We start from the raw sequence: 27,688 nt of genomic DNA, 5'->3' as shown, positions 1-27,688 counted from the left end.
CCTTTGTGCCTGTGGAAGGTGTGCGTATGCTGCTTTTTAAATTCCCTTTGCAGTACTTGCAGCCCTGGCGAACTTCGACAGGGACAGGGTTTGCACTGGGGCTGCCAGACCTGTTGCCAGGTGCGGCAAACGTGCCATGGGTGCCAAAGCGCAGCGTGGCCGTTCCTGCTGCTCCTGCTGCCCAGGAGACCCCTGCAAGTGCCCCTCTGTGTCCAGCCCCTCGCCCTGGGCTCCTGCCTGCCCGCTCGGCCGGCCGGTCCCGCTCCTGGCGGTGCTCCTCCCGGCCTTGGGAGAGCCCGGCCGTCCCCCGCACCTGCCCTTGAGGGTGCAGCCTCCAGCTGCGGGCACATCTGTCCCGCCGGGGCCGGCGTTCCCCGAGGCCCGGGCGGAGCGGATGGGGTCGGGGTGCGAGGTGACGCTTCCATCCGTGCCGTGCCTGTCCTGCAGCTGCCGCCGGGAGCCGCGGGATGGAGCCTCCGGGCCGCGCCCCCGCTCCCCCCGCCCCGGCGGCAGGTATGTCCCTCCCCGCCGGCACCGCCAGCATCCCCCTCCCTTCATCCCTCCTTCCCTGCCTCCCTCCCTCCCGCCCGCCCTCCGCCTGCATGGAGAGAGCCACAGAATGGCGGAGCGAGAGAAAGGAGCTGCATCCCCGCCCGCCTCCTCACCCTTCCTGGGGCTGCACCTCGCCTCGCCCCCCAATTTCAGGTACCGGCCGCCGACCCCCCCGCGGAACCCTCTCGGGGCTGCCCCTGCCCCCTGCCCGGGGCAGCGCTCCCCATCTGCTGCAGCCCCCGCCCGCACGGCCGCGCCGGCCCCCGCCTCCTCCAGCGCTTCTGCCCCCTCGGCGCGCAGCCCCCCGGCCCAGCCATCCCTTCTGCCCCCAGCCCCAGCCACCGCTGAACCCCCACCGCAGACATCGCTCCAGCCCCCCATGGCTGCTTAGCCCGCCCACCCAAGCCATGTTGGCCCTCACCCCACACATACAGCACTGCAGCTTCCCAGCCCCCTGCTTGGCCTCCTGCTCCCCTCGCACCCCATCCCGCCTCCTTACCTGTCTTATCTCCTCTTCCAACACCTCTTCCTCATGGAAGAAAAAAAGCTTCATCTCTCTCCCCTCCCCAAGAAAAGCCTTTTTCCCAGCCCTTTCCTAGAAATCCCAGGTGCTTCTGCTTCCTTCCTGCCCCTGTGAAACAGGAACCCCAAGTGAGACGGTGGGAGAGTGCCAGAATTGATCCTCCTAGCAATACCAAGTGCTCCCATCGATTTGGGATGCAGGGGGCTGTGTCTCCTCTGAAACCCAATGAGGCTTGTCACAGGGACTTCCGATGGCATGGGCCGGGCCAGGCCAGGGATGCCTGTGGGTTTTGGAGCCTCTGGTGCCTGCTAAGGGTAGCTCTGGGACAGGGATGTGCTGGATGGGTGAGGGAGGAGCCCTGCCCCTGCCTGCAGGTGCAGTGTTCACTTGCCATCAGGTGTGGCTCGCTGCTCCTGGCAGCTGTGCCCTCGTCAGCCATTGCTCTCTGCTTGCCTCTGCCACCCAGGGTGCTGGGGGGAGCTGCCTGTGAAGGGAGGAATGGTACCAGCTGCCTTGCATGCTGAGATTTTGGGTGGAAAGGAGGGGGTGGTCCTCACTTGGGACCACAGCTAAGATCATGCCTTCCTCTGTCAGGCCCAGCCCCTGAGGCTGGGGAACCGGTGGGTCCCTGTGAGGAAACAGATGGGTGCAGTCGAGCAAAGGTAGCGTTCAGGCAATTAATACTTGAAGGGCTCTGCTTCTGGCCCCCCATTGCTGGTGGCTCCGAGTCTTTGGCAGCTGCCTCCTATTGCAGCGCTGCCTGCGAGAGCTGCTGGGAGCTGTTGCAACATGGCTGGTGTACCCTGCAAAGCCAGCGATTAAACGCTGCCTCTGGAATCCTCCACCACGGAGAAGGGGCTTGGCCACCGAGCCAGGGGCCGCAGGCTGAGCTGCCGAGCAGCTCTGGGCCTACCACCTGCTGTCCTGGAGGTAGTGGCTGTCCCCTGGGCACCCTCCTGCTTCCCAGCAAACAGCCGTGCCCTGGGAGGGAGAACGAGCTGCTGCTGCTGGCTGTGCCTCAGATCTTTGGAAAAGGAGCCCCGTGTGCTGCCAGCCTGCTCCAGGGAAGAACTGACCTCATAAAGGAGGCTGTGCAGCTGGGTGGAAAACCGGGGAATCGAGGCAGGAGTGCAAAATCTTCCCCGGGCACCAGGCTCAGGGTGTAAGCGGAAGAAAATGCAGTGATGTGTCTGAGCCTGGGGCAGGGTCTGGCAGATCAGAGGCGATGTTGTGGCGGGGAGTGTCGTGTGAGAAGGGAGCCATGCTTGTGAAACACTTGCAAGCTGGGTTGTGTGTCATGGCTTGGCTTGTGCATGTCCCAAGCCCTGCATCCCTGCTGCAGGGCTCAGGAGGGGCTGTCCCCTGCAGATGAGCTGGACCCAGCAGCGATGAGCACGGTTCAGAGTGAAGGCTCAGACCATGGCTGGCAGTGAGGTGGGCCCTGCCCTCTGCCCCTGCTTGCTGCCTGCAGGATGTGGCATTTCAGATTTCTGCCCTTTGGTACATGCACCTGCACTCCCAGCTCCGAGTGGTGACATGCCAGCCCAACATTAGGTGATCGGTTGGCTTGGATTGAGAGAGGGCTTGGTCCTGGCCAGCAAGCCCACTGAAGCTCTGAAGAGACCAGGCATAGTGGCCTGCCAGTGATGGTTTGGTGCTATCTGAGAAGAAGTGGGAGGAAAAGGATGATCCCTCCTTTAGTCTGGAGGTCCTCCAGTGGTGTCTGTTCATCACAACAAGAATAACAGCATTTTAGGAGACAACAGTAAAAAAGTCATTCTCGTCCATCCCCCCTGTTGTCGTTAAGCTTTCCAAAGCCTTGCAGTGCAATCTGTGTTCACTGGACCTCCTCAACATCTTTCTCTGGGACGCTGTGTTGCAGCTCCTTGCCCTGCTAAGAAGCTTTGGCAGTGCTTTGTGGCAGGCTTTCCTGTGAGGGGCTCTCTGGGGCCTCTCTGGGTTAGGGGTCCCTCCACCCAGCATTAGAGGGACAGAGAGGACTGGCACAACTGGGGCGCAGCTGGATGCAGGGCCCTGCAGAGCTCACAGTGTTGCCTGCCCCACTGTCCCCAGGTCTGTGGCTCTAATGTAGCTGGAACCTGGGAGGGGTCACTGAATGATCCCCTCTATCTCCTTCAGCTTTCCCTGATAAAAGGGCAGGAAAGCACCTAGGAAAAGAAACCCTTAGGAGTTATTTCCACAGGTCAGGAGAGAGGGGAAGCTCCTCCACTATTCAGGGGGCCCTCTCAGAAATCACAGCCCTTTGGGAAGGAAGGGGCTCTCTGGGGGAAGAAGTTCTCTCAGTCTTGTCGGGAAGTTCAAAGAGGCACCTTCAGGCTGAGGCAAAAATCAGTTTAGCTCTGTGGTTTGTTTTATGTGTCTGTCGTGCTCACCTGGAGCTGTCAGCAAAGCCTGTTTGGAGGCAATGAATGAGCTGGGCGTCGGAATGGGGCTACCTGTCTTCTTGTGAGGTCAGACAAAAGGGTTGTCTCCCTCTGATGGAGGGGGAGAGGTGCCTTCTCATCCGTTCGAATAAAGCAGTCTCTGTGGCCACTGAGATGGAAGGAAACGACAGGGGCCAGCCAAATGTAGGTTAGTATTATTTTTTCCACTGGTGCTGGTTACAGGACTTGCTCCCAGCACCTAGCAGCAGACCATCAGAGCATGGCTCAGGCAGCTGGGCCTGTTGGAGCGCCCAGCTTCATCACATCATTTTTTTTGCCCTGCATGGAAAATCCTCTGCACTGGCAGTGGGCTGACAGGGGATGGGGTCGAGAGAGGCACAGCAACCAGGACTGATTTTAAGGCTGTTCTTAGGACTGTGATCAAGTTGCTCTTACCATGGGCAGGTAACATCTGCCTCTGTTCATGCACCCACGTGTGTACTCTTGCTCAGAGCTCCTGGGAATCCCAAGTTTATCACTTCTCATGCATACAGCAGGGCTGCCCACCTTCAGGTGCCTCTTGGCACATCCTTCAGGAAAGCACTCATAACCTGCAAGGACAGGGTTCTCCCACCCTCACAAATGGAGACAGACTCCCATACACCTGTGATGCTGTGGCCATTGGCAAGGGAAGTTGGCCAAAATACACGTGTAGGTCCTGCTCAGACCTTCACTGCCAGTGATGGAGCTGAGAGGAGTCAGAGCTGTTTCATTTTGCTGATATTTTTAGCCTCTTTGAGAGGAAGGAAGGGGTGTTTACACCACAGGGAGCAGAGGTGGCTAATGGAGAGCCTTCCTTGTGTTTCCTAGGAAGTCCTGGAGCGTCCATGTGAGAGAAGCAAAGGGCACGAGTAATACAGAGATAGAGATTTCTTTATTCATTGCATTAATTGAGGTTCCAAGCAGATGAGGTGCCTCCAGGCAGAGATGATAGGGAAGATGGAGTCCTGCATGCTGTTCTTGTGAGGCTGAGTGACAATGACCACAGCATCACGAGTGGCATTCACCAGTAGTGTGGCACTGGTGGGGAGAGAGCTTGCAACAGGTTAGCTCAGCAGGGCAGTCCTGGCCCTGAGCTGTCCGGGCATTCCGGGCTCCTGAGACATCACCCCTTTAATCTGTCCAGGAGCAAAGCCAGTGGTGGGAGATGCACCCATTGCTTGAAGCTCCTGGAGTGGGTGTCAGTGAGGGCAAGAGAGCAGTGCTGTGATGGGTGGCAGTGGGGGAGCCACCCCACTGTGTATCAGAGTGGGTGCAGCTCGTGGGAAGGGGGATGCCCTGTCCCCATCTCAGAGTCATGGTGGGTGCCTCTTCTAGAGTTATTTTGGCTTCATCTTGACGGGGTAAGGAGTGAGTGGGTCTGAGAGGCGTGGGGGTGGTTAAGGATTATTTGAGGCTGCTGTACCAACAGTTTGTCAGCAACACCTGATAGCCCCCTCCTGGGAAAGACCCCTATTTCCTTCAGCAGCAGAAGAGGGGTGGGAGCTGGCAGAGCAGCTCGCCAGGTATTTCTCTGGCCCTCAGCATGGGTTAGAGGTTGGGGAAGCCCAGGAATGATCCTGCCTGAGGCAGGAGTGGGTCTGGGGGTTAGGTGGGGGCAGACAGGGAGGGGGCAGTGCTGCTAGCACTGCTCTGCACTGGCTGGGCTTGTCCCTCGGCAAAGGTGCTCCCCTCAGCTTGGAAGTGCAGCTGGCCGTGACGCCAGTCCCGCTGTGCTGGAAACGCTCTGGCCTCTGCCTCAGTGAGGGGCCTCGCTCCACCTGGTGAGAGGCCGGACAGATGCTCCTGTCTGTGTCCCCCTGCTGTGGGAGACAGCAACGCTGCAAGGGCAGGAGGAGGCCGGGTGCTGAGGGTTTCCATGATGGGGTTAGCAGATCCCCTGTGCGACTGTGGGTGCTGAGGAGCCGAGTGCTGGAGCAAGACCAGGAGCCAGGCTGGCTGGCTGGCAGGCAGAGGCAGTCAGCATCCCCAGCAGAGTGCAGGGACTTGGCACTGGCTCAGCTGGGGAGGTTATTTTTTTTTTTTTTTTCTCCCCTCCAGGACAGCTGATTCCATCTATTTTTAATGAGCTTCCCCAGGTTGCGCAGTGAGGATACAGAGTAGCGCCGGCAGCCACAGACTGCGACGGGGCCGGCGGAGAGGCAGTGGGCGCCCAGGGCTCAGCTGTCATCTCCCTCACCGCTCCTCACGGCAGGTCTGGGGGTGTTTTTTGGTGTGGGACTGTGTCCCCCAGTGAAGGGAGGTCCTCCTCAATGCAGCTGCCCTTGAAAATGGAGTCGAGCACCGAGGAGGAGAGCTGGCTGGAAGATCAGTGGGAGAAATGGTAGGGGACCGGCTGGGCCTAGGGAAGGGGGGACTGTCCCGCGGGCATGTAGGGGAATGAGGGGCAGCCCCTCACTGCTGGGCACATCATCCTTCTCTGCGAGTGATGGCCGCAGGACAGGAGCGAACTTGGCACGCAGTTGAGCCCAAAGTTTTCCCGGCTGCGCAGGGAGCTGCGTGACAGCCAGGCACCAGAGTGGCAGGAGGTGTCTGGACACCTCCTGCTGTGCCCCAGCTTTGGCAGGCAGGGCCAGTGCTGGGGAACCCGCTCAGCATCTCCCCATCCCCAAGAGCATGGACAGGGCTGCCTGTCCCCATCCGGAGTGGGGGGCACTGCCGCCCTGTCAGGCTGCTCCTGCAGAGCCAGGGAGCCCCTGGCAGCCCCTCGGCTGTGCTGTGCCCCTCAGCGGGCCCGCAGTGCTCTCTGTGCTCCCACGGCATGGCGGGCGGAGGCCCGAGCATTAGCAGCGGATGATGTCCCACCCTGGTGACCGTGTAACCGGAGAAGAAATCAATTTGTGCTTTGAAGGCTCATCATGAGCCTCCTGCTCCGTATTGCCTCCCTTCCATGGGCATCAGGAAGAGATAGGCAAAGGGGGGTCCAGTCATCCCACCCTGGGCTGAAGGCTGTGTCCTTGCATTCCTGTTGTGCCCTGCAGGGGCTGCCTCCATGGGTGTGGTTGTTCCCAGTTGTCTTCACCCCAGGAGACCACTACTAGTGGGATCCTCAGAAACACAGAGGGGAGATGCTGCCTCCCCCATGGGCTTCTCCCACTCTTTTTCCTCTCCAAGAGCTGGGGCAGGGGAGATGTTACCCCTCCGTGCCACTGGGTTGGGGGAGCCCCAGGATGTGCAAGCAGTGCTTAAAGTGAGAGTGGGAGCTCTGCAGATCACAAAGCACCATTCTCATTCCTTTCTCACTGCACTGCTGGGGACCAGTCCAGAGAGGGGTGATGGACTTGGCACAGCCCTTTCACCCAAGTGTTTCTCAGCCAGAGGAGCTGGGGGCAAAGGGAAATGGTGACAAGCAAAGCAATGTCCATGGCCACTCCAGACAAAACTCAGGGGTCTGAGTAGGTTGGCCAAGGATTTTTGAGCTGGGCTCTTTTATTTACCCCTGTGGTAGCGAGTAAGTGAGAAGAGCATTGAGGTACCACCATGTTGAAATGTTTTAATGCTCAGAAGCCAGGAGTACCTCACCACTCCCCCGGGGCTCATCAGCACATTTTCAGCTGCTGAAAGGATCTCTCTTGTTCTGAAGGGGTGTAAGGAGTCTGTGTGGCTGGGGCTGAGAGCCCAAAGGGACCCCTGAGGCCATGCAGGCCAGCTCAGCAGCACTGATGTTCCCAGGGATGCCCATAGTCACCCTGGGGAGTGATTTTGGTGCAGAGGGAAATCCACTGCCCTCTCTTACTGCAGGCAGCTGGGCTGGAGCATCCCTGGTTGTGGTGGCTGAGAGGTTTGCTGTGCTTACAAGTTCTGTCTTGATGTGGTCACCTGTCCAAGCAGGTCCATCCTCCAGCTGTGCCCTGGACACAGCCTTTCCACTTCCTGTAACCCCGGCCTTTGCCCTGTTGGGTGTCTGTGCCCAGCCAGGACAATTCCAGAGGCTCCCCGGAGTGGTGTGAGCAGAACAAGGCTCCTGTGATGGGGCTGGCTGTGCTGTCTGTTCCATGTTCTCTCAACCTGCATGTCCCTGCTGTCTTTGGTCAGGCAGGGACTGCTTTGGGACACACTCCTCCTGCCTCCCAACAGCCATGGACCGTGCCAAGCCCAGACATTCGATGGGGACAGACCTATGCCCTCTGGGAAGGAGCTGCCTTCCCAGCCTTTCTGCCTAGTAGAGACTGGGAGAGCCTCTCCTGGGGTGTCAGTGCTGCTCCCAGCCCATAGGCACCAGGGCACCCTGCACCCTCCTGTCCACCGCTGGGGCAGTGGGTGACCAGGCCATCTCCACTCCCTCCAGGCTCACCCATGACATCAGCCTTGAGGAATTTGAGGATGAAGACCTCTCTGAGATCACTGATGAGTGTGGAATCAGCCTGCACTGCAAGGAGAGCCTGGCCAGCAGGGTAAGTGTGATGGGGAGAGGGATAGGGATGGGCAGGATGTGCCAGTGGGGCTGGCAGGACCATCAGCCCACATGCAGGACCACCAGATCCCCAGATGAGTGATGCTTGCTCAAGGAACCCACTGCCATGCCCCGAATCCCCTCTGCTTGGCAGTGCCCTCTCCTCACTCCAGCACAGTGCACGTCCTTTCTGAACCTGTCAATCTCAAGGGACTCAATCTCAAAGCTGGTGTGATTTGGTTCCCCCTGTGCTATAGGGGTTGGAGTTTGTTCCTCAGGGATGAGCCCAAGGTTTTGGGTGCAAATTGGGGCATGCCCCTATTTGAGCAGGATGACCAGCAAGCGTCTGGCACCTGACAAGCATTCTCAGGAATCAGGGACATTTGCAAGGTGGTTCCAAAGGTCCCACCTGGGTTGTGCCTCCTGTCCCCACATGCATCCCTGGACCTGGAGATGCAGCTGGGCTGGCAAGGTGAGAGCTGTCCTCTGTTCACAAGAGCTGTTCTCTCTGGATTGCTAGCTAGCTTTAGCTAGAGCTGTTCACAGGTCTTTAGGAGGCTGGAGACCTGGAGACTCCTGAAAGAGGGATGGAGGAGGTCGCTCTGACACAAGCAGGCAGCAGGTGGAATAAGGATGGGAGCTGGGAAGCCTGTGCAGGTACCTCGATTGGGTGTCCCATCCATCTAAGAGCAGGCTGTCAAGAACCAGGTGGGGTTCACACCACTGTTTGAACTTCCCTAGAAGGCCATGGGGGCAGAAATGTGGAGATAAATTGATAATTACATTGGATTTGGAAATATGCAAGGTGTTAAAGGAAAAGCCACGGCCTGAGCATTCTCACACCACTCAAGGAATCACATACACACCTCCTGAGACTTTTAACTGCTGGGAGCAGGGTCTTTTTGTAGCAGGCAGTTCCAGTAAGCTGACAGGTGCCCTTTCTGACCCCTCAGTCAAACACACACTCACTCTAAGGCTGACTCCCCCTCCTTCATGCTCGACCCTAGGTTTCCTGTAGCAAAGCCCCCAGCTCAGATTTTATAAAAATAAATAAATACTTTAGTGGCACAGCATCAGGTCAAGCTGGGTGCCTGTGGAGAGGGACCCTGAACAAAGAAACCCCTGGGCAATTATACCCATACAACTCATGCACCCACCCCTCAGACACTCTCCATGCAACCTCTTGGTCCAGTGGTGATTTTTGGTCTGGGGTCTTCTAACATCTTACTGGGTTCTTTCTCTGTGTCTGTGCAGGCAGGCCATACACTGTTCTTATCTTGTGGAGTTACAGCTTCTGCTGACAGCTGGAGTCTCCTTGTCTTCTGGTTTGTACTTCTGGTGCACCTGCTCACTGGCAGAGCATGGGGAAATAAAAAAGCCCTAGGCTTGGGATAAACACTATTCAGCAACAACCACAGCAGCATCAGCGTGTTATCAATGCTCCTCTCATAAGAAAGACAAAACACAGCATTGCACCAGCTACTAGGAGAATTACTAGGAGAATTAACTCAATTCCAGCCAAATACACCTCTAGGTGTAAACTCACAGCTTGTGTCCCAAGGCTTCAGCAGTTCCAGCTACTGATGCAAGTAAAGCAAGTAAAGTTGAGCAAACAACGTACTAGATCACACAGTATTATAACTCTGTGAATCCATTCTAACTCATTCTGTTGAAAACTTACTTATTTAAGCTAAGAACTAATACCTCTCAACACAGAGTTTCTGCATTTTGTCAATGTGTTTCATGCTAAAGTATGCAAATGCTGGAGGAGCAGCCAAGTGGTTTGAGAATCATTCTGTCCCTCAGAGGAAATACTTCCTCTGCAAAACTGATAAAGACCCGGTGAGGACAGGAAAGGCACAAGAATTTGTCGCAGATTTAAAATTAGAAAGTGAATTTGTGTCGTTTGGAATTCCACACTGCAGGCAGGATGGTACAGGCAGACCTCATCCTTGGGAGGTGAAGGTGTCTTGCTGTGCTCCTTGGTCTAATTCGTGACCTTCCCAGCAAAAATTTGTCTGTTCCCAGCTATGGGGCTGCTGCTCCGTATCTGTGCTCCAACTGCAGGCTCCTCCTGCTGCAGGATGTTATGGCCAGGCTTCCCTGGGACAGTCTGTGCTCATGGGCTGTGTATGCTGAAGGGAGGAGGGATAATGCTGCAGGGAAAACCAAGGGCAAACCCAGTGGTGGGCATCCATGAGGGCAGAGCCGCAGCGAGGGCCTGGCATTGGGAACATCCTCCTGCCTGCAATAGGTGAGGCAGACAGAGACTGTGGGTTTGTTGCTGGATTCTTCCCCTTCCCAGTTCCTCACTGCTGATAGCACCACTGGGCTCAGGGCAGGATTTTCTTTTTCTCTACAGATTGACAGCCCTTGTCTGAAGTTTGGCAGGGAGGGGAAGGGGCAGGGGGGACTTGCATCTCAAGTGCTGCAGCCCTATCTCGAGGGAGAGGAAAATGAGTCTCTTTTGCCCATTTGAAACAGTTTACTCAGGGGTTTCTGTATCCCTGTGCTGCAGCACAAAAACCTGACCCTCAGCAGAGGGTTTGCTCAGGCTCTGGGAGCAAGCCCCATGCCTTCCCTTGGGACAGCTCAGAGCTGCTTTACACAAATGTCTGGGTGCACTGAGAGTCTGCTGGAGCGGGAGGGGAATGCAAGGCTGCCGTAGGGGAAGCAATGAGTTATTCATAAACACAGCAAAGGAGGAAGCTTATCATGCTCAGAAAAAATGCCTGCTAAAAATACGTCCAAATGGTTTATATGGGACACGGAGGATTGCCCGAGGAGCAGAACCGAAAGTGGTGACAACAATGGCTGTGAGAGAGGCTTTTCAATCCCAAATGTTGAAGGCGAGAGCCAGAGAGCTTTCCAAGCTGATTGCTATCCAGAGCGAGCTCGGGGCGACAAGGTTGCAGGATCTGCCTGATGGAAGCAGTCAGGCCCAGAGGGAGCAGCGTGGCCGGGTCTGTGTGCAGCACAGGGGCTGGCAGATCAGGAATGGCCAGCAGGCAGGTCAGGAATGGCCAGCAGATCAGGAATGGCCATCAGGTAGATCAGGAATGGCCAGCAGGCAGGTCAGGAATGGCCAGCAGATCAGGAATGGCTGGCAGGCAGCATCAGCCCGCTAATTCATGGTGTGGTGAGTCAGGGACACTGGGACCAGGGCGTGCCGGGGCCGTGCCGATGCCCTGCCCGTGGCGAGCACCCAGTGCTACAGAGCAGCTGTGGTAGGGAGGCTGAAGGGTCATCCCTGCAGGCCAGGCAGAGGATGAGAGTCTGGCAGTGGAGCAATGTGAGGTGAAAGCAAGCTGCTGGCTCACTGAGTCACACCAGAGCAGAGAGCCATGGGCAAGGGGGCAACAGGATCTGGGGAGCACCGTGAGACAAGGGGCTGGAGTCATCCAGCTGCCCAGCAGTGAGTCTCTGGAGAGGTGGGCAGGCACAGTAACCCAACAGCGAGCAGGAAAGCACTGACCAGTTGCAAGGGGTACAAACCCTGCCTGAGGGCTGTGAAGGTGGCTGCTGGATGGGGACAATCTGAGGTGGGGGGCTCTGAGCAGCACTGGTTGATGACAAAACCTGTGGCAGTAACAGGCAGCCGGTGTGGAGGTCAACACCCAAACAGAGATGGGTTTTGGGGATTTTTTTGGTCCCAGAAAAACGATGACCTCGTTATGGGCTATTTTAGCAGCTCTTCAGAAACAGTGGCTCAGACACACAGAAACTGCAAGGAGGCGTAAGCTGATGTTTGTGCAGAAGGGAACTCTCCACTGACAAGGACCACACTTCATGGATGGGAGACCATGTTCTAAGAGTGAGGAATAATACCATGTGTTGCTGAAAAGAACCTTAATTTCAAGAAGAAGTTCCCAGTGAATGAAATGAGAAGTGAGATAGGCTGAGGAGAGGGCTCGTAGAAGAAGCAGAGCTTTCTTTGGGGCTGTTGAATGGCAAGGCAGGAGGCCAGCTGGGAAGGAGTGGGGGCCAGCAGGGTGAGGGACACAATCTCTACCTCACCAATGGCAGCAGTCAGGTATGTTGAGAGGGATAATTGCAACAAAAACACCAGACTTGGGGTTTGGCCTTCTTTTAGTGGCTTGGAAACGCAGGGTGACAAACTCTGGTTTCACCAAGATGGATCCCAGCAAACAGCCAGGCAGAGGTTAATAGAAGTTTAGTGCCTCATCTATTTTCCAGGAACTGTGGAAAACGGTTAATGCAGGAATGAAAAAAAAACATTTTAAAAAAGAAATACCTCTCTTGGTATTTCTAAGAGCATGAGAACAAGTGCCCAAAAGGAAAAGAGCCGATAAAGGCTCTGCTGAGCCTTCATGGGTCTGCATGAAAAGGTCTGAAACAGCCACAAAGATACAGATATGTGGAGGAAAAAAAAGTTTTTTCAGCATAATAATATTGCTGGAAATGCCAGAGGCTTTTTCTTGATGTTCAGTGCCACTGATCCAAGTGTGCTGCTGCTGGCAGCTGCTCCCAGAAGGCCAGCGGGACCCACTGCAAAGAGGAAAGCAGCTGCCATGAGCCTGCAATCCAGGGACTAGTGGGGAACTGGATGTGTGGGCTGGGAGCAAAGGATAGGGCAGCAAGGTGGCTGCTTTCTCCGTGCAGCTTTACACAGGCTGTCCCGTGAAGCTGCCTCTGTGGTCCTTGGCCAGCTGTGGAGGCTGTGGTGGCTGTGCCAGGCTGGGGGCAGAGAGGCTTCTCCCAGCGCTTTGAAGCCAGCCGGTGGCAGGCAGAAGGGGCACAGCTGTGCCCTCTGCTCAGCAAGTGCCCCTCGCTTCCCTGCACTCACAAAATGCTTTTCCCAGCTGAATGTTTTGCCACTCCTCTGACAGTGAAGGCTGCGAGAGTGCGGCAACAGGGAAGAGACTTGCATCAATTAAGCAACATCTTGTGTATCACCCCACTCTTTCTGCAAGAGCCCTTCATTCCTAGGGAAGCAAGCAGCTTCCTCAGGTGGGCAGCAGCCCTCACACAGGGGATTCCCCAGCTTAGACCAGTGCTCCAGGGATGATCCCAGTACCTCTCAGCTGGAGCAGGGTTGATTCCACTCCAGCCCCTTGGAACCATACATCACAGCATTGGCGCTGTCAGAGAGAGACCAGTTGCTGGACGCTGGGACTTTTTGTCGTGCCGTTGTGACGACACCGTGCAGGTTGGAGGTAGGATCAGCATGGGCACACCAGCATCACATCAGTCCCAGGGATAGGTCTGTAAGGAAGCACGAGTGTCCCCATGACTGCTCTGGGGATAGGTGTGCATCTTGTGTTTATCCTACCGCAAGATTTGGGCACTGGTACTGCTCTCCCATGCACCCTAGTCTCCCCCACAGGGTGAAGGGACTTTGGGAAGTCACCTCACCATTGTGTCTGTGCTGAGACATGAGTGTGCTCAAGCTGACCTTAGGTGACATTAACTTGTTCCTAGAGGGCTCCCAAGGCATCCTGCTCTGGTGTGGCAGTATCCTTGCAGTTAGAAAGGCTTCCCAATGTCTAGTCCCTGCCCTTGCTCTGCAGATCACTGCAGGTCTCACTCACATGGTAAGGCAATTGATTTCTGTGTGGTTTCAAAATCACTTTGTTGAGCTACAGGCCATAAATAATACCTACACTGGCTGTAGTTTCCTCCTAGTTTTTGAACCTGGAATGCTGCACCCCTGCTAGAGTGCCCTTTTCTTCAGAAATGCAGTGATTTGCTTTTCTGCATCCTTCCGGGACTTTTCCCTCTGTGAGTTTTCCAAGTGATTGTTACAACTACAGGATTATGGAAGTGTAGATTGAATGTCACCAGCTGACTCCAATACACCCACTTTGGCTAGGTATAATCTATTCAGTTGCCATTTCCCTCCAGTTCTTTTCCTGTGCCTCGGTTTCCTTGTTAAAATCCATAGGATTTGTCACAGACAGAAATGCAGAACTTGTAGCATGAAGGCTAATGCTCAAAACAAGGGATTTAAATGTTTAAATCCTCAAGAGGACAAGTATTGGTGGCAGTGCTTCTCCAGTTGCTCACCCACTGCAGGACTTCAGCAAGGACACTGGGGGGAAATGACTCCCATGAGAGGGTTTGTACTGTGCCTGCAGCAGGCAGAGCCCTGCCTGTGCTGGCTTTTGTCTGACAGTTCAGGAGCTGGTAGCAACAAGAGCTCTTGGAGTGGCTGCCCGAGCTGCATCCTCCATGCAGTTGGAGACATGGATAGTATTCAGCTGCAAAAACCCTTCCTTCCCCACCTCTGCCTGCTGAGGAGCTTGCAGTCACCACAAACAGCTGATAACACAGGCAATTCAACTCCACGATGCCAAGTTGCTGCCTTTATTGCTGGCTGCAGCAACTCGTGTATGTGCAAGCTCCAGTTAATGCAAGGAGAGGGCCTTGGGAAGGCACCCAGGGACCTTCAAACACACACAGAGGTGACACTGGTGCCTCTTTGCCCAGCAACACAGCCACAAGGAGTGTGGTAGCTCGGCACTTGGGCCCAGCCAGGGTGGTGGGATGGGACACCTGCTCCTTACAGTCCCCACAGGCCACCGTGGCCACCCTGTTCCTAAAGGGTACAGGGGGAAGAGTGGAGCTGCCTCCAGCCAGGGCACAGCCACCACCAGCAGATGACTGGAGAGCCAGTGCTGGGCATCCCTCCCATATGGCCTCAGGCCTGATATATGCAAATGCATTCAAGGAGTGGGCAGAAAAAGCTGTCCTCGATGAGTAAGACAAGGGGGAAGGAGCTGCTGGTCCAAGTGGACATTACAGGGAAGGAGGAGCCTGATTCCTTTCAGAGTAGTGCAGTGAAAATTTCAACCCCCTAGAGAGAAAAAGTAGTAGTAGCAATGCCGTACATGGTGCCAGCATGGTGGTGGGTTCTCCACCCGTGAGGATGTTCAGGTGTGATGGACAAGACCTCAAGTGACCTGCTCCAGTCAGGTGGTAGACCAAGTCTGATCAAACTGATTACATGCTTGCATGAGTCCCACCTGCCAGGACAAGGACCAAGAAAAGGCACAGTCTGCCTTGGAAGGAAGAGTCATAGGGCAGCCCAGGCTGGAAATGACCTCAAAGGATCACCTGGCCAAACCCTGTGTGGGAAGGGGAGTCTGGGTGAGACGATCTGGCACACTCTCTAGTGGCGTCTTGAAAATTTCCAGCGATGAGGACTCTACCATTTCCCTAGGGAGGTTGTTCTGCAGAATGGTTGTTCTCACTGTAAAAAATGTCCTTGTTATGTCGAGACGAAACCTGGGTGTGCACGTTTGCGTGCTTCGTAGTGAATGTGACGGCTGCATGTACCTACAGAGAGACACCTGCCGGGAACAAGCCCCATCACTAAGGGAGGAAGGATGCTGCCCACACCTGCCTGGGGAGGCGGGGAGGGGGCGCGGGGCTCACCGGCTCCGGGAATAACATCGCTGCCCCTTTAAAAGGCAGCGGCCGCGGGTGCCGATGCGGCGGCCCCGGCCCCCCTGCCCGGCCCCGGCGGGAGGCGCGGCGGCCCGTCCCGCCCGCCCGGTGGCCTGATCGCGGGCACTAATCCCGGCAGGGCCATGTGAGCCGGGCGGGCGGCGCGGCCCGGGCGGCGGGCGGCGGGGAGGCCAGCCGGCTGCAGGCCGAGATGCTCCAGCTCGACCTCATCGACGCGGCGGGGGACACGCCGGCCGAGGAGCAGACGGCGCCCGAGCCGCTGCAGAAAGACCCCCCGGCCGGGACCACCGAAGTCTACAGGCCGAAGCGACCCACAACCCTCAACCTCTTCCCGCAGGTGCCTCGGAGCCAGGTGAGGCGGGATGGGGGGTTCGGGGCTATTGGGTGGCGCGGAGGAGGAGGAGGAAGGATGCTCCCGCCGTCTGCCGGGGCTTTTGTCTCGGGCGGATGGAGGGAGGGGGAGGGAATAGAAGGGGATGGTGGGGCTCGGCTGGAGGGGTGGCGGGGCTCGGCTCCGCTGCCCGCGGTGCTCGGCGGGGCAGCCGCCCCCGCCATCCGGGGGTCCCTTCTCATGGCCGCTCGCGTTACCCCGGGCCGGGCGCAGCGCAGGCCGAGCCGGAGGGAGCGATCTGCGGGCCCGGGGGTCCCTGAGTGCCGGGTAGCCGCCCCTGCGCAGCGCCGAGGATCCCAGCACTGCGCTCGGCGGGAGTTCTTTGAGGAGGCTTAGGCGCTGGGTGGGTCCTTCTTTCATCTCTGGTGCCGAGGAGAGGAGAAAACACGCCAGGAATCGTGCCGGCACAGAGATGTGCCCCAGCAGGGTCCGGGTGGCCTGGCAAGAGCCGTGCGGCAGGCGCAGGGTGGGAGCTGTGAAGGGCTCCCGTGGGATGGGGAGCAAACGAGGCGTGGATACCGAACGCGTGAATGAGCCATCGCGGGACGGGGCACCACGCCTCGGACTGGAGAGCCCAGGGCCGGCACCAACAGCTGGCTGGGCTCCAGCTGCCAGCTCTAGGGCAGGTTGGTGACACCAGGTGCCCCATGCCTGGCAGTGGGGACCTGGTGGCCTCAGCTTCTGAGCGGTCTGGCAAGAGAAGCATTAATGTCAGAACCCCGTACAAAATCTGAGACAGAAAAGCAACGCCCAAAATGGTGGCCAGGAGAACAAGGGGGTACTGTTGTCTCGCTCACGCTCAGATTTTGTAAAGATTTTGGATGGTTTTAGCCAAGACTGCCTGCCCACACAGCCATGGTGTTACTGTCACCCCTGGAGTGGATGATGTCTTGGTGCCCTGCATCCTGACCCCCGAGGCAGCGGCTGGAGTCCCTTTGCGCTGCCACTTCTGCAAACTTCACAAGCCCACGCAAAGTGCACGACGTGCAGGGCTATTTTTGCCGCCCTCCTCCATTCAGCTCTGCCTTCTGCCAAGTAGGAGGATTTTCGTCGCGGTGACGTTCAGCCGAGGAGCATGAAGTGAGAGGCAGGTGTCCCCGTGGGTGACAGATGGGGAGTAGTCAGAGCTGGGTGTCACCAGCCCAGCACCCGCAGCTGATGCCAGCTCTCTGCCTGAGGCCATGGGTGGGAGGAGGAGGAGGAAGGCACAGAGCCAAGGATAGGCGCCCGCAGGCAGCTGGCACTGGGGACAAAGGCAGCAGGGCTGGGGAGGGGGGGAGCTCCACTGAGCATAATGGACAAGGGGACAGCAGCAGCCTTGTCCCACCCTGTGCAGGGACCCTCAGGAGCAAGTGGTGTGTGGCAGCCACATCCAGCAGGGGGAGGTGGGGAAGAGCAGGGCCTTCTCCCAGACACTCGGTCCCAACCAGTGTCTGGGGGTGGGAGCAGATGTCTGGAGAGGGATGGGGGTGGGGGGAGTAGATGGTGGAGATGGTAGGCTGGGGAGGGGAAGCTGATGGTCCCCTTGCAAGGAGATGGTGGAGGCTGTGGAGCTCACTGCGAGATGAAGACATGGGGAATGGGAGAGGGGGCTTTGCTGCAGCTGGCAATGGGAGCCTGGAGCCAGCAGGGATGGTGGCACAGGACTGCGGCATGGCTGGCCAGGTAGGATAGCGCTGTTGGTAGGATCTAGTGAGAGACTGGCTGTAAGGTGCGTGGGGTCCCTGTTCCCTAACCAGAGGGACTAGCCAGAGGCACTTTCTCCCTGTCTACATGTGGTGCCCTGAGGAGAGGACAGGGCATCCCTTGAGGACCAGTCTGTCCCCAATCTCTCTCCACTTGTGTGAGACACTGCATCCCCTTGACCTGCCCAGGCTCCCTTCTCCTGCAAGTAGTCAGAAGAGAGGAATATGGCCATGCATCCTCTCTTGAATGCCCAGTTGGGACACCAGGCACTCTGCCAGACAGGGTGTTCACAAAGCAAAGCATCATCCTACCCTCTGCTCTTGTGGGGCCAGGATCCAGTCTGGTGATGTGTCAGTTGCTGCGGGGCCCTCTACGATCATCATCCTAGGCAGGTGGCCTGGAAGTGGTGAGAGGAACATCCCCAGCTTCCCAGAGGGCAGTAAACAGCTATTGTGACTGGCTAGGTTCATCCTCTAAGACTTTGTGAATGCCTCTCTACCCTGGTAGGGCATTACAAACCCCTGAGTGCTCTGGCCTGTGGGCGGGGGTGGGCTCAGTGGGCTGTGCCCGCTGCATTGCTGCCTCCTGTCCCAGTGCAGGCAGCCAGGCTGGCTTGTGTGTGCTGGCCCCCTGGCACTCTGCACACAGAGGCCGTCGTTGTGACAGCTTGCCTGGCCCACATCCCGGCCCATCGTGTCCCTGGGAAAGGCTAGCAGGGACGTGCTGTTATTTGCCTTGGCACAGGCGGGACTCATGGAGGCCATGGTGGGAGGTTGCCAGAGCTCTGTGAAGGGGGTCTCTCCCTCCCCACACGGAGGCAGGCATCTGGCAGGCATGGTTCATCATGTGTGACATGGTGGAATTTTGGGGCAAAGGCTTCCTTCATGTCGGTGAGGAGGCAAAGTAAGGACAGGGCAGCTCCTGTGCTGCTGGGAACAGCTGTGGGTTGGCGATAAGGCCGTGAGAAAATCCAGGGAGTCCCAGCGGGGCTTTGGTACTTAAGTAAAACCTAACAGTGCAAAATGCTGCAGCGGGCAGAAACATTCAGTGCCCCATAGGAGGGGCTGAGAGCGTGTAGCCAGGGACACCCTGGGAATGGATGAGGGCTGGCCCTGCACCAGGCAGGATGCCACACCCTGTGGAGGCAGGCAGGGAGGACTTGTCCCTCATCTGCAGGAGGGTCCTCTTTAGAGGGGCCTTGGTGCTCTTTGCTCCCTGGGTGTTGCAGCGAGGCTGAGCATGTGTTCCCTTGTGCCCAGGCATGGCCAGCCACCCAGGGCTGGGCAGGCAGGGCACAGCACCCACAGAAACACACCCAGGCATGGGCAGCATGGATGGCCTGATCCTGCCTCTCCTCTCATGCTGCTCAGGATTGACATCTGCTAGTGAACTGTGTATGTGTAGATTTGCATACGAGCACACTATCTGTGTACACCCAATACGGGTGTCTCCAGGGGTAGGCATTAATCTATCCAGTGTCTCTGGCTTCTAGCTGAGCAGCAGCACAACACCTGCTCCTTGGCATTTCCCCCATTTCATTAAGCTGGGTGGTTTGAAGGTGGGCAGGGCTGACAGGATGGGAGCAAAGCATGCAGGCAGGCTCAGGTCTTGAATTTTTTGTCTTGGGACTGTCCAGCTGTGGGCTTCTGCAGCCGAGTTTCCCCTGGTGGAGGAATGCAGCCCAGCTGGCTCTTTGCCCACCCTGCTTCAGCCATCATGCCAGCTCTTGCAGCAGCAGCATGGTGAGATATGGGGCTGGTGGTCTCCCCGAGCATCACGTGTCCCAGCAGAGCAGGGTGCTGTGGACCCAGGGAGGAATGGGTGCTGCCGTGCCACATGCTGTTTACTGTTCAGGCTATAAGGCAGCTTTGTTCTTCTCCTCAGGACACTCTGAATAACAACTCTCTGGGAAAAAAGCACAGTTGGCAGGAGCGGGTGTCCCGGTCGTCGTCCCCTCTGAAAACGGGTGAGTTCTCAGGCTTTTGGCCAGGGTCAGCTCCTTGCACCCTTTCATGGTGCTCTGGAGCCTGAGGCAGGTGGTGCTGGAGCAGGAGGTTGGGGAAAACATACCACGTGGATGCAGGGTGCATGTCCATCTTGCTCTCTACAATTACCTGAAAAGTGACTGTTAGTGAGGTGGGAGTTGTTCTCTTCTCCCAAGCAGCACACAGTAGGACAAGAGGAATTAGCCTCAAGATGCACCAGGGAAGGTCTAGGTTGGATATTAGAAAATATTGCTTTGTTGAAATGTTGAACAAGCATTGGAACAGGGAAGTGCTGGAATCACCGTCCCCGGAAGTGTGGAAAATTGTGTAGATGTCATGCTTAGAGACATGGTTTAGTGGTGGACTTGACAGTGTTAATGCTTAGACTTGAGAATCTTAGAGGTCCTTTCCAACTTAAATGATTCTCTGATTCTGTGAGTCTGGGTGGCATCCCTGGACACCTTCCCCGTGAGGGAGCATTCCCTCTGTGTGGCTGTCTACGCTGCTCTCCTCTCCCTACAGGTGAGCAGACCCCTCCCCATGACCACGTTTGCCTGAGTGATGAGGTCAATCACCAAAACAGCACAACCTCCACCAAAGACCGGGGCACATCCACGGAGAGCCCGTGCCGGCGCACGGCAGCCACGCAGATGGCCCCAGCCTGCGTTGCCTCGTCCCGGCCGCCTGAGAAGCACCAGGCCCCCAGCCGGGCCCCACCACACGGTGCCAGCGTCGTGGTGGTAACGAGGGGCCCCGAGGCCCACCGGGACCGCATCCGCTACCAGACGGATGTGAGGCTGGAGGCCACAGAGGAGATCTACCTGACGCCCGTGCAGAAGAACTCGGACCCCCTGGAGACTGACAAGCCGTTCCTGTCTCAGTCCAGTGAGAACCGCATGTCCATCAGCTCCGACATCGACACCTCTGGCTATTCAGCCCTGGCAGGGAAAACCAACCCCTCCATCAGCGAGGAGGATGAGGTGCTGGACTACATGTCCTCCCCTGACAAGACAAACCTGCCCAGGGCCTCCTGTGGTGGCGGGAGTGGTGGCTCCCGGCCGGGGCACAACCTTCAGAGAGCCTCTGTGAGTTCGGACACCAGTGCCCTCTCCTATGACTCTGTCAAATACACGCTGGTGGTGGATGAGAACGTGCAGCTGGAGCTGGTCAGCCTCAAGCAGTGCTACTCAGGCTACAGTGATGAGAGCGACTCGGCCACGGTCTACGACAACTGCATCTCGTCACCCTATGAGTCGGCCATTGGCGAGGAGTACGAGGAGGATGCGCTGAAGCGTGACTCAGTCTGCCTCTCTGAGGACTCCACCCCCGAGGCAGACATCCACTTCTCCAAGAAGTTCCTCAATGTCTTCATGAGTGGTCGGGCACGCTCCTCCAGTGAGTGCAGGGCACTGGGGGAAGGTGGGCTGGAGGCTGCCTGCCTTGGCAGCCCTGCCTGTCTGTGGTAGCTGGTAGCTTCCTGTCTCCTCTCATGCTCAGGAGATAGGAAGCTACCAGCAGACATCAGCCCCGGTTCTGCTTGCTGCAGCCTGTGGCTTTGTCCCTGGTGGTCCAGGAGGCATGGTGGGCTTGGAAAAATGTCGTGAGTGTCAGGTGGGGGTGGCAGTAGGTGTTTGAAGCTGCATTGAGGCATGCCCAGTATACGGCCATGCTGAGGGGAAGGCTGAGTGAGCTCACAAGGGGCCATCATATTCCTGGCATACCACACTCCTCTCCAAGCCCAGAAGAGCACTGTTGGCATGCTCCAGCGGGCAGGGTTTCCCATGGTGTGGCTGGTCCCATGCCAGTGTCACAGCTGTTTGTGTTGGTGCAGGGAGGCCTTGTTCCCAGCAGGGACTGATGGGCACCAGTGCAGCAGCTGCAGCCATGTCTCTCTCTCCTGTGGCATCACATGGCTTTGTCTTGGATGAGCCATCCTGCAGGAGCCTCAGCAGACGGCTGAGCCCATGTCCTTCTCTTGGCTGTGATGCTGATCCCTCAATGCTGACATGTCCTCTTCTGCCTTTATCCTCAGGTGCTGAGTCCTTTGGGTTGTTCTCCTGCATGATCAACGGGGAGGAGCAGGAGCAGACTCACCGTGCTGTCTTTAGGTGAGCTTGCAGGCACCAGGCAGTGTCCCCAGCCTCCATCAGGTGAAAGCTGGTGCTGCACTCCCACCAAGGTGGGGCCATCACAAACTCCAATGTTTCTGCTATGGGAAGCCCTGGGGAACAACCCTGTAGCCTGTAGCTCATGCCCTGCCCAGGAGCAACATTTGCCCAGGCTGCTGCATGGGCAAGACCTCCAAGGGCAGTCAGGGCCTCTGAGGAGCAGCTCGGGTGGTGCAATAGGAGGTACCCTCACATTAGGTGTCAGGATGCTGCTGCCTGTTGAGCCCAAACCTCCTCCAGTGCTTTATTTAGCATGTCAGGTGCCCGTGGCTACCAGGGCACTGCCTGGGTTGTGGTAGGTGCCCCAGCAGTGTGCCTGTGAGAAGGCCACCAGCAGTGCTAGCCAGCCAGCTGCCAGTGCCTCTCTGCCCAGGTTTGTGCCTCGCCACGCGGATGAGCTGGAGCTGGAGGTGGATGATCCTTTGCTGGTGGAGGTGCAGGCAGAAGATTATTGGTATGAGGCCTACAACATGCGCACAGGAGATCGGGGCATCTTCCCTGCCTACTATGCGATTGAAGTCACCAAGGACCCAGACCATGTAACAGGTATTGAGTCTCTGTGCAGTCTCCTGATGTCCCCAGCTTGTGCCACATCCTCCCTGCTGAGCAGTCTGGTGCTGAGCAGGGGGCGAAGGGAGGACCAGACTGGGCATCCAGCAGGGAGCAATGAGCAGGTTCTGCTGTGATGCTGGGAGTTGGTAGCTGGTGTTGAGGGAAGCTTTTCCTTGGCAGGGAAAAGCACAGGGGTGGGAAGGTGGAAAGGGGAGGTGGAGCTCAGCCCGCATAGCTGGTCACCAGAGATGATCCCTGCCACGTGCTCTCTCTTCCAGCTCTGGCCAAGAGCAGTGACTGGGTGGACCAGTTTCGGGTGAAGTTCCTTGGCTCCGTGCAGGTTCCCTACCACAAGGGCAATGATGTGCTCTGTGCGGCCATGCAGAAGGTAGTGTCCCACTCCATCCCAGGGAGCAGGAGTGCTTGCTCCATCTGGCAGCAGGGCAGAGCCTCAGTGGGGAATCATGATCACTGCTCACGTGTCTCACGGCTTTGTCTCTCTCTGCAGATTGCCACCACGCGCCGCCTCACTGTGCACTTTAACCCACCCTCCAGCTGCGTCCTGGAGATCAGTGTGCGCGGGGTCAAGATTGCTGTGAAAGCTGACGACTCCAAGGAGCACAGCAAGGTAGTGCTCCACTCCCTGCTCATCTCATCCCTTCCCTGATTGCTGCCCTGAACTGGCTCATACCCTCTGTGCTACAGGTCATGATTGCATATCAAAATTAAGGGTCTCCACCCCACGTCTGAGGGTGTGAGAAACACCATCATCAGCGTTTCAGGCCCACCGTCGAGGTCCCCCATGCCTCACAAGGCCCCAGCTCCAGGCAGTACTGCCAGCTGATGCTCTCACAGCTGCCAGCCACGTCACTGTGCTGGGATGCTGAGAGCTGAGCCGTACCCGGTAATCTGTCAGCTGCTTCTAAACCTTTCTGCTGCTATTTTGAGTGGTGTCCTCCAGATCTGCCCTGTAATCTCTTTATCTGGCAAGGGCAGGCTGCTGATTAGCATTCTGCGTAAGTAGCCTAGTAAAGCACATTGGGATGCTGAGCAGAGGAAAGTGAGGGCTTTGCAGCAAGCTGTTGGGAAACCTCCCTTCCAACTGAGGGATAGGAGTAGCTCTTGGCTCTGAGTGCTGTGATAGATCTGGGTGAGGTTTCTACAAATCTTGCCTATATCTAGAGGATGCTGTCAACTTAGCTGCATTTTAGACTTGTATAAATAAGTTTTCATTTCTGGCTGGGAGCCTTTGACACCCAGGCTTGAATTGACTTGTTTAGTTCTAAGTTATCCATTCATCTTCTATGTACTAGTGTTTCTGGGAGCCTCTTTAGTGAAGAAGGAGGGCTGTGTGTGCTGGTGAACAGCAACGCTGACTCCAGCCTGAGTACAGTCTGACTCAGGGCCTCCAGGGAAATCCTGCAGGAGCTACTGGCAGTAAAGGCAGCTGAGGTGAGAGCCAGCAGGGCTGCCTGGAAAAGCTCCCTTTGTTCAGGTGCTTGGAACAATCCTGAAACTGCTGCTGATAGCAGCCCAGGATTAGGCTCCAATTAATTTCACTCCTCAGTCTCCAAGTGCATATTTCCAGTGGCCAGAGACCAGCTGCACTGCAGGGTGCGGGGAGAAAAGCTCTGACAGTTCCCCTCTCTCTCTTTCCCCCCCAGGTAAACAAGTGTAGCCATTTTTTCCAGCTGAAGAACATTTCCTTTTGTGGGTACCATCCAAAGAACAACAAGTGAGTAGCAAGGAAGTGTAGTGCAGCTCTCAACACCAGTAGCTCAGCAGTGAGGCTTTGCTGCCTTCCTGCTCCCTTGGGGGTAGCACAACTGGGGCTAGGAAGGGAAGAAAGAGGTTTTCCAGAGCCCTGGTTTGGAGGGCTCCCTGTGAGCCCAGTGCTGCAGCTCTGGACATGGGCTGTGGCATGAGCCTGGGGTGGCCACCAGGATTTATTGGGTGGGGAGGGGTGGATGGTTTCAGATCCCAAATCCCTATGCCTAAGGGAGGGTATGCCTCAGAGATACTGGGGTACCTGTGCCTGTTGGTCTGCTGGTCCAGTCACATCACTTTCTTTGCCCTCAGATATTTTGGGTTCATCACCAAGCACCCTGCTGACCACAGATTTGCCTGTCATGTCTTCGTCTCGGAGGAGTCCACGAAGCCACTGGCAGAGTCTGTTGGGTGAGTCCTGGCTGGGCAGAGAAGGCTGGCTCATAAAGAGCAGGAGGAACAAGACAGTCAGGCTGAATCCTGCCATCTCCCCCTACATGTGGGGCTTGGACCTGGCCCCAGGCTGGCACCTCTTCCTCGAGTCAGCCTGGCTTGAGAGTCAGGGCTGACAGGGCTATGGGCATCATATTCCTGCCAGCACTGGAACAAGTCCCAGGGCAAGGCTTTGCAGGCAGATGGCTGAAAGTCATGCACTGTGCAGGGCACCAGAGCAAGGATGGAGACCCTGTGGCTCTGATGGCAGTTCTGGGGCTAATGCAGAAGAGGTCAGGGCCTGGGGGATCAAACAGGCCACAGGGTAAGGAGTGAGGGTCAGGATGGAAACAAGGATCTATAATTGCCTTGTGGGGAGGCTGCTGCTAAGCTTTGCCTGGTGCTGTGTTGCAGGAGGGCTTTTCAGCAATTCTACAAGGAGTATGTGGAGTACACGTGCCCCACAGAGGACATCTACCTGGAGTAGGGGCTGGCACAGGCGACTCCTGCACAGCCAGGGCTGCAGTCTCGCCCCTTCCCCGTGTCGTGCATGGACAAGAGCTGCTTTGAGCCTGGAGAAGGAGCGGGCCCGGGGCAGGGCTCCCCGGGGCACGGAGCGCCGCCTCTTTTCGTGACTCCCCTTCCTCGGGCTGGGGGGACGGGAGGGGGGAGGGCTGGACAAATTGTGTTTATTGTACAAAATATTCTTAGTTTATTCTATTGGAGAAGCACCCTCTGGGTGCCCTGCTTGTGAGCAGTTGGTGGGGGGCAGTAGTGTGCTCGTGCCCTTTACAGCTGCAGGCTGGGGTGACAGCATCTCCTTGTGACCATGGCACAGCTTCCTGTCACATCCATCTGGGGTGACTTTTAATTGCAGTGGCAGAATCAGTCTCTTGCAGTATGATGATGCAGCAGCTAAAGAAAACAAGACCCACATGCTGGCTCCTGTCTGGGAGATGGGATCACCTCCCTGCCAAGCCCTGGGGAGATGGCTGCAGGGCAGGGGTGGCAGAGGAGGCCCCAGTATCTCCTCTGCCAGATCCAGAATGAGATGAGACAGCTTTCCCCTGCCTCTGTCCCCATCCCTACCCCTTCCATCTTGTATCCATGCCTTGGGGAGAGAGAAAAATTCCCCTCATACCTCCCTGCAGTAACTATACCCTCAGGAGGGAAACCTTTCTCTGCCCCTTTCCCCTCTCCCCCAAGCTGCAGGTGGCAGAGGCAGGGCAGGGGTACCCCAGCTCAGTGGGGCTCAGCCCCTGCACAAAGCTGGGTGTCTGCCTGAACTGGGGCAGGGAAGGGCTAAAGGCTGCAGGGAGCCGTGCAAAGCACCAGGGAGGTAGAAGAGCTCTCCCGATCCCGGTCCCTGCAGCCAGTGATCTCTGTGCTTCAGCTGGATCTGCTGTGATGGCAACAACTATTAAATATGATGGTTCCTGGAGCAGAGCTACTGTGGTGTTTGTTTCCCACTACAAGGGGTTTGGGCCCTGGCTGCTTCTTTCCCTTGGGACCCCAAGAGGAACTGGAGCTTCTCAGTATTGGTCCAAGAGCCCTGGCTGCAATCCTGGGAGGCCAGAGATCATGGGATGGCCCAAAGGGCCTTCTGGCAGCTGTTGCTCCAGCCCTCACCTGCTGGGTTGTGGTGGGCACGGGGGCACGCTGGCTCACAGGCGCCCATCCTCGTAGTACTCCAGCAGGTCCAGCCCGTCGCGCTTGCTTTTGCGAGCTCTGCGCAGCTCCGCCGGCCGCGCCGGGGCCAACCGCGCCATGAAGCCAGGCTGCTTGGGTTTGATGCCGTAATCTGCGGGTGCAGCAGAGGCTGGGCTCAGCTCCGGGACAACCACCCACCTGGAGGCTGGCATGGAAAGGGGGTTCAGAGGGGCAAGGAGAGCACTGTACCATCCACCAGGCCGAAGTGCTTCTCTGGAAGCTCCAGCGGAGCAGAGAAATCCTCAGGAACTGAGTAGCTGTCCCTACAGAGGAAAACAAGGGCCAGGAGTGAGCCAAGGTCCTACACTACTTACCCAGGCTGGCATAAGAGCTCCCACGTGCTGCATCTTCCAGCCAGTCTGGCCAGCTCTCAAGGCCTGGTGCCACAAGTCCCAGCCCATGTCAGGGGTGCCTGCAGGTACTGGGGCAGGGAGGAGAAGGAGGGAAGTGCCATCACCTCTGGCGCACAGGCTGTGGGAGGGCAGCTCCCAGCAGCAGGGCGAGGAGCAGCAGGCAGCACAGCATGGTGCACACTGACCGGTTCCACTGGTTCCACAGCAGTGTCACAGAGGAGCCACCCCGGTTGCCCAGGACACATGCCCTGGGCGGAGCACAGACATGGCACGTCCCAGGTACTGCTGCTGTCCCTCCCTACCTTGTCCCCTTCAGGTCCGGGGCTGCCTCTGCCTGGGCCCTGCTAGCTACTGAGCCTTCCTTGTGCTGGTGCGTGTCCCTCCATATAGTCAGAGCTCCAGGGCTGTCTCTGTCCCTCAGCACCTGCTTGTACCTTCCTCTCAAACCCTCCAAAAGCAGACCCTTGCATCTCATCTCAGTACCACGCTGTCCCAGGAGACACACTTCAGCATCTTCCTCTGCTGTAAGACTGAGCAAAGGGAGCACAGTTCCTTGGTCATGGCTTTTCTGTGCTGCTGTTACCATGTTGCAGGGCCTTGCCAGCTGAGATGGCAACAAACAGAGACCACTCACACTGACAAAGTCCCGTTGTCCCCAGCTGTGGTGGCCCACGAGGGATGTGTGTGTGTGACTACATTTCCGATGCTGGGTGCTGAGGCAAGAAGGTTGTGACCACTGCAGCCTGAGAATCCCTCAGGGACGGTTCAGGTAGGAATATTCCTGATACCACCTGAGGCACACTTACTACCCAGACAACTGCCTGTGAGGCAGTCCAGTGCCACCAGTTGACTAACCCTTTGTCCTGGCCAAGGGAGCTTCCACAGAAGCTCACTGTGCAGACTGGTGCCTCAACTGTCCCCCCATTAGAAGAGACATGGGCCTGTCCTAGGCCCTTTATTAAATGCAACACAGCAGATTTGCTGAATTAATCACTTCTCTGCCCTTGGCCAAGCCCCCAATCACTGGCTGGCAGCCATTCTGCAAACCCTTTTAACACACATTAGGTCCTAGGAAAGCAGCCTGCACACTGCAGCTCTGTGTACCCCCAGGGGAACCCCAGGATTCTTGGGACTGAGGCAGGCACTGGGAATTACAGAGGCTATAGTCATCAGCTGAGCAACATGTGGGGCCCTGATTGACACAGGCCAGACCAAAAGGCTTCTAAAGGACAGAGTATCCCAGGGTAGACAACTGCAAAAGCTGTTGTTTCTGACAGAGAGACCTGCTGGCAACCAGATAC

At 57.1% G+C, this 27,688-nt stretch overlaps 2 protein-coding genes across 2 annotated transcripts; one reads left to right on the top strand and one right to left on the bottom strand.

The window, feature by feature from the left end:
- The first annotated feature begins 585 nt into the window (after positions 1–585).
- MAPK8IP1 (mitogen-activated protein kinase 8 interacting protein 1) lies at positions 586–25,765 on the top strand. The gene is made up of 12 exons (XM_059849431.1): positions 586–705; positions 7,808–7,913; positions 15,462–15,695; positions 19,305–19,386; positions 19,928–20,800; positions 21,438–21,513; positions 21,947–22,119; positions 22,404–22,513; positions 22,634–22,753; positions 23,790–23,860; positions 24,205–24,303; positions 24,739–25,765. The coding sequence occupies exons 1-12, from the start codon at positions 620–622 to the stop codon at positions 24,809–24,811; spliced, it is 2,103 nt and encodes a 700-aa protein (XP_059705414.1). The 5' UTR covers positions 586–619; the 3' UTR covers positions 24,812–25,765.
- FREY1 (Frey regulator of sperm-oocyte fusion 1) lies at positions 25,101–27,688 on the bottom strand. The gene is made up of 4 exons (XM_059849445.1): positions 26,492–27,688; positions 26,224–26,297; positions 25,954–26,125; positions 25,101–25,239 (listed from the first exon to the last, which is right to left on the bottom strand). Exons 1-3 carry the CDS (start codon positions 26,557–26,559, stop codon positions 25,989–25,991), a joined length of 279 nt encoding a protein of 92 aa, XP_059705428.1. The 5' UTR covers positions 26,560–27,688; the 3' UTR covers positions 25,101–25,239; positions 25,954–25,988.

The sequence above is a fragment of the Haemorhous mexicanus genome, chromosome 6 (assembly GCF_027477595.1).
Source record: "Haemorhous mexicanus isolate bHaeMex1 chromosome 6, bHaeMex1.pri, whole genome shotgun sequence".
NCBI classification, from domain to species: domain Eukaryota; kingdom Metazoa; phylum Chordata; class Aves; order Passeriformes; family Fringillidae; genus Haemorhous; species Haemorhous mexicanus.
Note: the sequence above shows the minus strand (reverse complement) of the source record. Positions and strands in the feature narration are given on the sequence as shown.

What these genes read in the sequence shown, in the direction of transcription:
- MAPK8IP1 (XM_059849431.1), top strand. Translation starts at nt 620, where the DNA reads ATGGCGGAGCGAGAGAAAGGAGCTGCATCCCCGCCCGCCTCCTCACCC. An exon ending in AGGAGAGCCTGGCCAGCAGG is followed by an intron (nt 7,914 to 15,461) that starts GTAAGTGTGATG and finishes TAATCCCGGCAG; the next exon opens with GGCCATGTGAGCCGGGCGGG. An exon ending in TCTGTGCGGCCATGCAGAAG is followed by an intron (nt 22,514 to 22,633) that starts GTAGTGTCCCAC and finishes CTCTCTCTGCAG; the next exon opens with ATTGCCACCACGCGCCGCCT.
- FREY1 (XM_059849445.1), bottom strand. Translation starts at nt 26,559, where the DNA reads ATGCTGTGCTGCCTGCTGCTCCTCGCCCTGCTGCTGGGAGCTGCCCTC. An exon ending in CCACAGCCTGTGCGCCAGAG is followed by an intron (nt 26,298 to 26,491) that starts GTGATGGCACTT and finishes TTTCCTCTGTAG; the next exon opens with GGACAGCTACTCAGTTCCTG. An exon ending in GCACTTCGGCCTGGTGGATG is followed by an intron (nt 26,126 to 26,223) that starts GTACAGTGCTCT and finishes CTGCACCCGCAG; the next exon opens with ATTACGGCATCAAACCCAAG.